The sequence below is a fragment of the Piliocolobus tephrosceles genome, chromosome 9 (genome assembly GCF_002776525.5).
Source record: "Piliocolobus tephrosceles isolate RC106 chromosome 9, ASM277652v3, whole genome shotgun sequence".
Classification (NCBI taxonomy): domain Eukaryota; kingdom Metazoa; phylum Chordata; class Mammalia; order Primates; family Cercopithecidae; genus Piliocolobus; species Piliocolobus tephrosceles.
In genome coordinates, this window is record NC_045442.1 from 108,443,647 (window position 1) to 108,453,516 (window position 9,870).

At 39.5% G+C, this 9,870-nt stretch overlaps 1 protein-coding gene across 4 annotated transcripts in view; it reads right to left on the bottom strand.

Annotated features, from left to right (window-relative positions):
- The window catches only part of ARMC3 (armadillo repeat containing 3), a 122,800-nt gene extending 113,147 nt beyond the window's left edge, over nt 1-9,653 (bottom strand). The window contains exons 1-2 of one of the 4 annotated variants that reach the window (XM_023223229.2): nt 9,564-9,653; nt 5,690-5,738 (exon numbers count right to left, since the gene is read on the bottom strand). Coding sequence is in view for 3 of the 4 variants with exons in the window: in XM_023223225.3 (XP_023078993.1) it covers nt 5,690-5,737 (48 nt within the window). In the remaining variant the exon portion in view is untranslated. The remainder of the gene's footprint in view (nt 1-5,689; nt 5,739-9,563) is intronic. The other 3 variants (XM_023223225.3, XM_023223224.3, XM_023223226.2) reach the window with 3 other exon arrangements.
- Nucleotides 9,654-9,870: the final 217 nt, after the last annotated feature.

Genomic DNA, 9,870 nt, shown 5'->3' on the forward strand with positions numbered 1-9,870 from the left:
CATCAGAGTGAACAGGCAACCTACAGAATGGGAGAAAATTTTTGCAATCTACTCATCTGACAAAGGGCTAATATCCAGAACCTACGAAGAACTCAAACAAATATACAAGAAAAAAACAAACAACCCCATCAAAAAGTGGGCAAAGGATATGAACAGACATTTCTCAAAAGAAGACATTCATACAGCCAACAGACACATGAAAAAATGCTCATCATCACTCGCCATCAGAGAAATGCAAATCAAAACCACAATGAGATATCATCTCACACCAGTTAGAATGGCAATCATTCAAAAGTCAGGAAACAACAGGTGCTGGCAAGGATGTGGAGAAATAGGGACACTTTTACACTGTTGGTGGGACTGTAAACTAGTTCAACCATTATGGAAAACAGTGTGGCGATTCCTCAAGGATCTAGAACTAGAAGTACCATATGACCCAGCCATCCCATCACTGGGTATATACCCAAAGGATTATAAATCATGCTGCTATAAAGACACATGCACACATATGTTTACTGCGGCACTGTTCACAATAGCAAAGACTTGGAATTAACCCAAATGTCCATCAGTGACAAACTGGATTAAGAAAATGTGGCAAATATACAACATGGAATACTATGCAGCCATAAAAAAGGATGAGTTTGTGTCCGTTGTAGGGACATGGATGCAGCTGGAAACCATCATTCTCAGCAAACTATCGCAAGAACAGAAAACACCGCATGTTCTCACTCATAGGTGACTGAACAATGAGATCACTTGGACTCAGGAAGGGGAACATCACACACCGGGGCCTATTGTGGGGAGGTGGTGGGAGGGGGAAGGGATTGCATTGGGAGTTATACTTGATGTAAATGACGAGTTGATGGGTGCTGACGAGTTGAAGGGTGCAGCACACCAACATGGCACAAGTATACATATGTAACAAACCTGCACGTTATGCACATGTACCCTAGAACTTAAAGTATAATAATAATAATTAAAAAAAGGGCACTGAGAATAAAATGATAGTGATAACAGAGTACCAATTGACTAAATAAATGATAGTGTGCTGTCATTACATATCCCATCTGCTTTCCCATAAGAAAGTCACAGTCACCAACAAGCTTGTAGAGAAACTGTAATTTCACACTCTTTACAAAAATAAATGATAAAACAAAATTATTTACAAAAAAGAATGAAAAAAAATGGAAGCATTTTGGCTAAGTTTTGAATTTTAAGTCCTGTCAATTAGAGTGGCCATAGGCTTCTAGACATATTTTTATGTCTCTGTTAAGGAATAATACTGTCTAGAATAGTGCTGTCCAATAGCACTTCAGCAATGAAAATGTTCTGATTTTGTGCTATCCAATATGGTAGTCACAGGTCACAAGCGGTTCTTTATTCTTTAGCATTTGAAATGTACCTAATGTGACTGAGAATCTGAATTTTTAACTTCTTTTTAAAAAAATAGACACAGAGTCTTGCTGTTTTTCCCAGGCTAATCTTGAACTCCTGGCTTCAAGCGATCCTCCCGCCTCAGCCTCCCAAAGTGCTGGGATTACAGATGTGACCCACTGCGCCTGGCCTTTAAAATTAATAATTTTAATCATTATAAGTTCAAATTTTAATAACCACATGTGCCTAGTGGTTGTAGTATTGGCACAGGTCTAAAAAAAATACAAAGTTACGAAGATGACCTCAGTGAAAATAGGGAGATCACAGTTGAGTGATTTTTATAGTGCCAATAAGTACAAATAAAAGGCTTTTAAAACTTCAATTTCAGTACGTTTACAACAGCAATGGTCCCAGATCATGAGGCACTAATTGTATAGGAAAAGAGAGATAGATAAACAGGAGGAGGTAGACAGCATTCATCTAATAGGAACTTTTAGTAGAGAATATCTAGACATGGGTAAAAATTTGCTAAAATGTCTAAAGATTAAAATGAAAGTAGCTAAAATAGCTTTTAGTTTGCTTTATAACCTGATCAAAGTAGTAAACTTTTGGAGTAAGATGAGCAAGCTGACAATTATCTATATGGTTTTATATATGTGTATTGTTTGTGAATTTATATTTTTTATTCATAGTGTTTAACTGTGAGGAGGGAGAAAGATGGGAAGAGAAGTTCTTACAACTTCTTTACATAGCAAAATAAATGATAATATTATTTACAAGAAGAATGAAAGTAAATGGAAGCATTTTGGCTAAGCTTTGAATTTTAAGACCAGTCAATTTGAGTGGCCATAGGCTTCTAGAATATTTTTATGTCTCTGTTAAGGAATAATACTGTCTAGAATAGTGCTGTCTAATAGGCCTTCAATGATAAAAATATTCTGATTCTGTGCTGCCCAGTAGGGCAGGCACAGACCATTTATTTATTTATCTTTTAAAGTCCACAGTACTGTTGTCAGTCTATGACAAAGAATGAAAGGTTGAGTTCTGAGATTGATGAAGGAGGTCCAGGAGAACCCAGGAGACCTCACCCTCTTCTCAGGAATTGGATTTGGTTGTGCAGCTGAGGAGGCATGTTCTACTATTTTCCATTGCTGTGATTCTGTACTCACCCTGCTTAGCTTCCTGTGTACATTTAATTAACTAAGGAAAGAAAGTCCTGACCCATTGACATAAATATTCAGTTAACTTGATACTTAATCATTGTGGTTCCAGGGCCAGGTCATAGTCTCTTGGGAGTTTAGATCTTGTGGCTTTATCCACTGAAGCTCAATCACCTCTGAAATATTAAAAGACTACAATTTCCATGCTTGCAAACTCAAAAATCTGACCATAAATTACGATGGCCACACACCAGGCCTCAGGGGACGTCAGTGGCCAGCTGGTCTTCCATGCTTCATCCCTGACTTCCCTGTCTCCTTTGACAGTTCATACAAACCTGTTCAGTTCTGTAGAATGATGAACAGCACCCTTGACTACATCATTAATAATAACAATATCCACCAAGCTCTTACCTAATGCCAGGCACTGTTCTAAGCATCTTACATTTATCTAACCTTACTTCATTGATGTGAGTGGGTCTTCCTATGAATTAAGCAGTATCACATCCTCACTGTAGTGCACAGAGGTTAGAAAGTTCACCCAAGTTCATAGATGGGCAGAAGTGGATAATGGAGTAAGGACCCAAACTCAGGTGGGATAGCCCCAGAGCCTGTACTCTTAGTCACTGAATATCTTGCCTTATACTAAATCATGCCTAGTAGAGTCATTTCTATTAGGAATTCTTTTATGTAATATTCCACAGTAAATTTTCCTTTTATTAAAGCATCACAAACAGCCTTTTGGCCAGATATGGAGATGATTTGGAAAGGAAAAATATAGTTGTATTGGTCGATCAAGCCATATCTTTTCCATATGTAGGCATCTTCTTAGCTAGTGTCTCTTTTATGAGAAGAAGATGTAAATCGGTACCATATATGCATATATTAATGTTACTACAAATGAGAATATTAAGAAAAGCAAAGGGAGTTTTTTGTTTTAATCCTATTGCCAACACTTTTCTTGCTGTCTTTATCACTCATTTTAACCTGTAGAGGAAAGCCTGATAAAAATTAAAGTCTTTGGAAACAATATATCTAGGAAACATAAGAAGCAAATTACCATTAGTTGACAGAGAAAAGTTTATTTTCTTAAGTAGTTATATTTCTCTTTAAATGTGGTTTTCATTTACAATGTGTAGAACAAATCTTTATTGACTTTAGAGGTATATTCTGGAACGAGTTCCAGGTTAAGATACTGTAAATTGTGGCATACTGCTTTGAAGTATGAAAACAAATACTGTAGAAAAGGGCTTATGTATTATTTTAATACCACTCTGTCAGTTTTTGTTTGTTCGTTTGTTTGTTTTTTGAGATGGAGTCTCGCTCTGTCCCCAGGCTGGAGTGCAGTGGCGCGATCTCCACTCACTGCAAGCTCCACCTCCCGGGTTCACGCCATTTTCCTGCCTCAGCCTCCCGAGTAGCTGGGACTACAGGTACCCGCCACCACGCCAGGCTAAGTTTTTGTATTTTTAGTGGAGATGGATTTTCACTGTGTTAGCCAGGATGGTCTCTATCTCCTGACTCGTGATCCGCCCGCCTCGGCCTCCCAACACTGTCAGTTTTACAGTCAGAGTAGAAGGGTGGAAGTCCCCTGGGAAAGACAAGGAAAAGTAAGGACCATTGGTCAATGTTACACCCGCCATTGGCTACCTCCAAGGCTGTTGGGAGCTGAGGGAGCAAGAGTTCTATTTTGTCAATGCTAGGACTGTGTTTCTCAAGTTCTCCCTTGTGTCCCCAAGGATTGGAATCCAGAGGACAATATCAGCAAGACATTATGAAGTTATAGAAAGTGTATTGCACACATACATCTATTGTTTATTAGTCCCATAATTCTAATTGTAATCAGAATATGTTTTTGCTAATAAGATGCCAATAATACTATTTGGTAGCAAAAAGGGGGGTAATACAAACCTTGGATGCAATGAAAAAAATAAGAGAATCTGCAACATTTTAGGAATATGTCCTAAGAGAAGCAGCCAGAATGATGAAATATCACGAGATCACAATGCCTACCCCTGCAAAGCCTTCCTGGACCCAGGAAGACAGGCACTTCTGTAGATTTTGTTCCCAACTGTATTGAAGTATCATTCCTAGAGGATTGCACAGAGGCGCGCGTCTGTGTATGTGTGTGTGTGTCTCAGAAGCAGAGTCTAGAGGATTCTCATGATAATAGATCTCATTTTCCAAGTGCTATGTGCCAGGCACTGAGATCTTTATGTAACTTATTCTGTTTTAAAGCATACAACAACAGGAATGAGTTGGATATTACAATTCCCATTTTGGAGCTAAAAAAAAAAAACCGAAATAACTTGGCCAAATTTGGCAAATTGGCCACAATAACACAGTTGGCAAGAGGCAGAACTGGCTGAAGGCCCCCAGGGTCTTAACCACAAAGCTCTCAAGGCTGGGGGCACATTTCTGCCATTAGCCCAGTTTCCTTCAAATTTGAAATTTCTGTGAGTCTGTGGACTCACTCATTTCTTTTCTAATCCTGTTTTATCTGAAGGAAATCACACCAAATGTCTGTTTCAAAATAAGTTTCTAAACTGAAAATTGTCAAAGGTCATTTTTCACTTTTAACACAACCTTTCAATAATTGATAAACTTTAAAGAGATAAAATAAAATCCTGTTTTTAAAGAGAGAGAAGAGCTTTCAGTGGGGAATGAATTAGCATTTGGAATAAAGATGATGATTCCAGACTAGTCTCTTGATAGAACTGGAAAGGATAGGGACTTCTCATGTGCAATGGTCATCACCAGCCAATCTCATACACATATCTAATAGCTATCGCAGAACTTCCAGTTATTTTTGAAAATTCACTTCATTAATTAACATAAATGAGAGGCTGGCAAATGTAAATGGTAAGTATTTAAAAGAACAACACAAACTATTTATTCATTAACTAGGCTATAAACATGCCATCTACATACTGGAAAAGCTAACAATTACTCTCTAATTGTGCTAATTATATAATGACAATGTTGTAAATGTTTGTTTATATAATGTTAGATTTCTCTGACTAATCTTATCATTAGTCAGACTTTGGACTTCTGCCATCGTGTATTCATGTATATACTGGTACATGCCAAACTGTGTGAACAATTTATTTTTATAACTGGTTGTTAAAGTGCTACTAATATTCAAACCAGAAACTTACCACATCCTTAGGAGGAGGCTCTACTTCCTTCTTTATCTTTTTACCCATCCTGGAAAAAAATGCAATATATGTTAAAGTGACATTTGCACATACATTTCTCAATTACCTGTGCCCTTGAGAGGAGGTTTCTTTTCTCCTTTAAATTTTTACCTCCTAAAACACAATGCAATACGTGTAGAAATTATCACATATATACAAATATGTCACCTACATCCCAATTTCAAACTCTGGAATTTTAAGGAACTTATTGATAAGATCATTGAGCGTTAGTCCTGACTTTCAGTTTAGAAAGGAGGTGAATATATTAGTGGCATAACTTAAATAACAAGAAATCATTTACCTTTTTTATAGCTTGCTTATGATGGGCCTAAGAGACTAAGCCCATCAAGTTACTTTTGAGACCTGCAAGAGTGTTTATGCCACAAAGGCAGAGGTTTTTGTCTATTTTCTTGCACTGATGTATCCCAAACACCTACAACAGTGTCTGGTACATAATCGGCATTTGATATTTATAAACCTCATTAACTCCATTTTTCCTAGGAGTAAAGATCTTATAAATGGTATACAAAATCTACCAGATCTGAGTCAACATTTTTGTCCTTTCCCTGGATAACAAAAAGTTTTCTCTCATATAATCCACAGCTCAGTAAAAAAGCAATAAAAAAATCTGAAGAGATACATTCTGGGAAAACTGAGGTTACTTCCTTTCTACTTGTCCTCATATTTTCCATGTCTGTGTGGAAAAAGTGAAAGGAATGGGATTTATGCTTGTTAACATACCACAGAGGAATAACGCAGCCAGGGTTCAAAGAACTTTTCAGGCCGGGCGGGTGGCTCACGCCTGTAATCCCAGCTCTTTGGGAGGCTGAGGTGGGTGGGTCATGAGGTCAGGAGTTTGAGACCATCCTGGCCAACATAGTGAAATCTTGTCTCTACTAAAATTACAAAAATCAGCTGGGTGTGGTGGCATGTGCCTTGTAGTCCCAGCTACTGAGGAGGCTGAGGCATGAGAATCACTTGAACCTGGGAGGTGGAGGCTGCAGTGAGCCGAGATCGTGCCACTGCACTCCAGCCTGGGCAACAGAGTGAGACTCTGTCTCAAAAAAATAAAAATAAAGAAAAATTTTTCAAGATGTTAATGTCTATTAGAATAACCCAGGAAATCTATCTAGTTTTCTTCAATGAGAGTTTGTGGAATTATGTTCGGCATCAGAGCCATCTTAAACGGTATATCGTAGGAGCAATCTGAAATGGTATATCGTAGCCTTAAGGAAATTACCATAGTCTCAGTAGAAATCCTAGGAAGTAGAAAATCCTTGGGGAGAATCTACAGTGTCAGGGTTAGCTCAAATTGCATGTCAAGGATCAAAAGCAACTCCTAGCATTAGAGACACCAGAATTTATCACATACATTAAAAAGCCACGTCTTCATAGAAACTCCTAGATGTTTCCGAAAGGCATCTATTCCAGGTCTCTAACTTCAGACCACACTACTTTTAAGATTTTTAAGGATCTGTGCAAGCTTATTCACACTATAGCCAATATATTAAAATGTTAAAATGTGCCTGCATCGCCCATTAAATGTCATTTGCATCATAAAAACTTTTGAAATTTGTATTCAAAATTACTCAGCAAACAGTACATACACCTGGAAATTCTTATAAAATGAGAAAATTGTTTTCAAATGTAATAAAACATTTATATTAATAAAACATTTAATTAACACTAATTTTTCAGTTCTCTTTTCATGTTTTAGAGCCAATATAAGCATTTTTTTTCCAAATCTCAAACATCTTCCTTAGGTGCTTGAAAAGTGAACAGGCCCTAGACCTTGTGCCTATAATATTTCAGGCAGACATGCAGAAACTATTCTGGGCAAATGAGAATCTATCCTACAATTAATCTCTAGGGGAAAAAAAAAAAGAGTTTATAGCACTCTATAACCAGTTCCAAGACAGAGCAGCCTTTGATTTATAAAAGAATTGCTTATGAATAATATTCAGGAAGCAATTAATTACACCTGCATAAAGTTGTTTTAAATCATCTGATTTTCACGTAGGAACTAATTTTTCCTACTTCAGGATAGTGTTTTTGAGCAATTGTATAGTGCAGAGGTTAGAAGAGCTTACACAGACAGTATTGCAATGATAGAGTGTCTCCTAAGCTAGAGAATGAAGTTGTTTTATCATGACCCGGCATGGTGGCTCACTCCTGTAATCCCAGCACTTTGGGAGGCTGAGGCGAGTGGATCACTTGAGGTCAGGAGTTCAAGACCAGCCTGGACAACATGGCAAAACCCTGTCTCTACTAAAAATACAAAAATTAGCCTGGAGTGGCAGTGGCATGTGCCTGTAGTCCCAGCTACTGGGGAGGCTGAGGTAGGACAAACACTTGAGGCTGGGAGGCGGAGGTTGCAATGAGCTGAGATCACGCCATTGCACTCCAGCCTGGGTGACAGAGCGAGACTCTGTCTCCCCCCAGAAAAAAGCCTACGTGTTTTATCACCATACTGGGTATGATAGTTAATGGAGGAGAGACTGAACAGCTGACACAGGCCAGTGGCAATGAGCTACGGAGATGACCCTTACGAGAGTAATACATTTCACTGTGGAGAATTTGGAAAACAAGGGCACAACGAATAAAATAAAAATCACCTAAAGATAAGCTCAGAGAGATCAATACTATTTCTTTTCTTTTCTTTTTTCTCTTTCTTTTTTTTTTTTTTTTTTTTTTTTTTTTTTTTTTTTTTTTTTTTTTTGTGAGACAGAGTCTCACTCTGTTGCCCAGGCTGGAGAGTGGCCTGATCTCAGCTCACTGCAACCTTCACCTCCCAGGTTTAGGTGATTCTTCTGCTTCAGCCTCCTGAGTAGCTGGGATTACAGACACTCGCCACCACGCCCAGCTAATTTTTGTATTTTCAGTAGAGACAGGTTTCCCCACATTGACCAGGTTGGTCTCGAACTCCTGACTTCAGGCGATCCACCTGCCTCAGCCTCCCAAAGTGCTGGGGTTACAGGCGTGAGCCACCGTGCCCGGCTTTGTGTGTTTTTCTAAAGCGATTTTAATATCTCTGCCTGAATTTCTATCCCCTACTTTCACCTTCCCTTCCTGGGTTCATATTCCTACTAAATTCTTAAATTAACAAATAAACTCGTGAAGTCTCAGTTTCCCTTCATTGCTTCAGTCATCTCCAGTGGATTAGCATAACATGCCATTTCAAATATTTTAAAATCCATTAGCTATCTAGCCAGTCTCTGATTATTGAAATTTGTTTCTAATTTTCTGCAAATATAGACAGGGCTGCAAAGAACGTCCTTGGACATAAAATTTTCATCCATATCCCCAACTATTTCTTTAGGATAAATCTCTAGCAGTAAATTAACTGTGTGAAAACTTCAGGGCATTGGATATGCAAACCACTATTCTCTAAAAATGCATCTTCTTGACTACTGGAGCCATTTTTTTTCACGAGTTGATTGGTCCTTTGTATTTGTTCCTCGTGAACGTTCAGCCTATGATTTTAAATATTTTCTAATGAGTTCTGCTTTGAGAATATTTAAAGAGGAGGAGGGCTCGAGAAATCGAGGCTACTTCTGAGTTGGTCACGGTCAAGTAACGGAATCTGACTTGATCTCGCCTCAGATCCCCTCTTGGGCCTCAGTTTTGTCACCTGTTGAATGGGAGGTGGTGGAATGCTTACGAAACCCACCCCAAGCCCCGTCTAACCCTACAGGCACAGACAGAAACCAACAACGCCCAGCAAGGTGTTGCCTCACTGACCCCAGAAGTCTGCGCCCACGTGGCATCTTCTCCTTTCCCAGGTTTTCCCAGGTAGGAGGCCTTGGGCCTCCCTACCCTGAGGGGCTAACTTTACCTGCCGGGAGATCCCGCCGAGTAGCTGCTCCGCAAACCCAGCAGAAGCCCTGGGCGCGAACGCCGAGTCCCTTGTTGTGCCTCGTTGCTAGGCGACGCCTCGCCGCGCCTGCGCGCCTGAGCCCTGGGAACGCAGGGAGCTGCGAGGGCACCCATTGTCCCTCCGAGGGCAGCGGTCAGTGCGAGAGGAGCCAAGTGCGTCCGCGATTACCTGAATCCAGTGCTTTAGGGGAGAATGGAAACTGGGGGTGGAAGCTGTAAATCAGGAGGCAGTTCAGCCTCAGCTTCTGGCCCGAGGACTGGCTGTA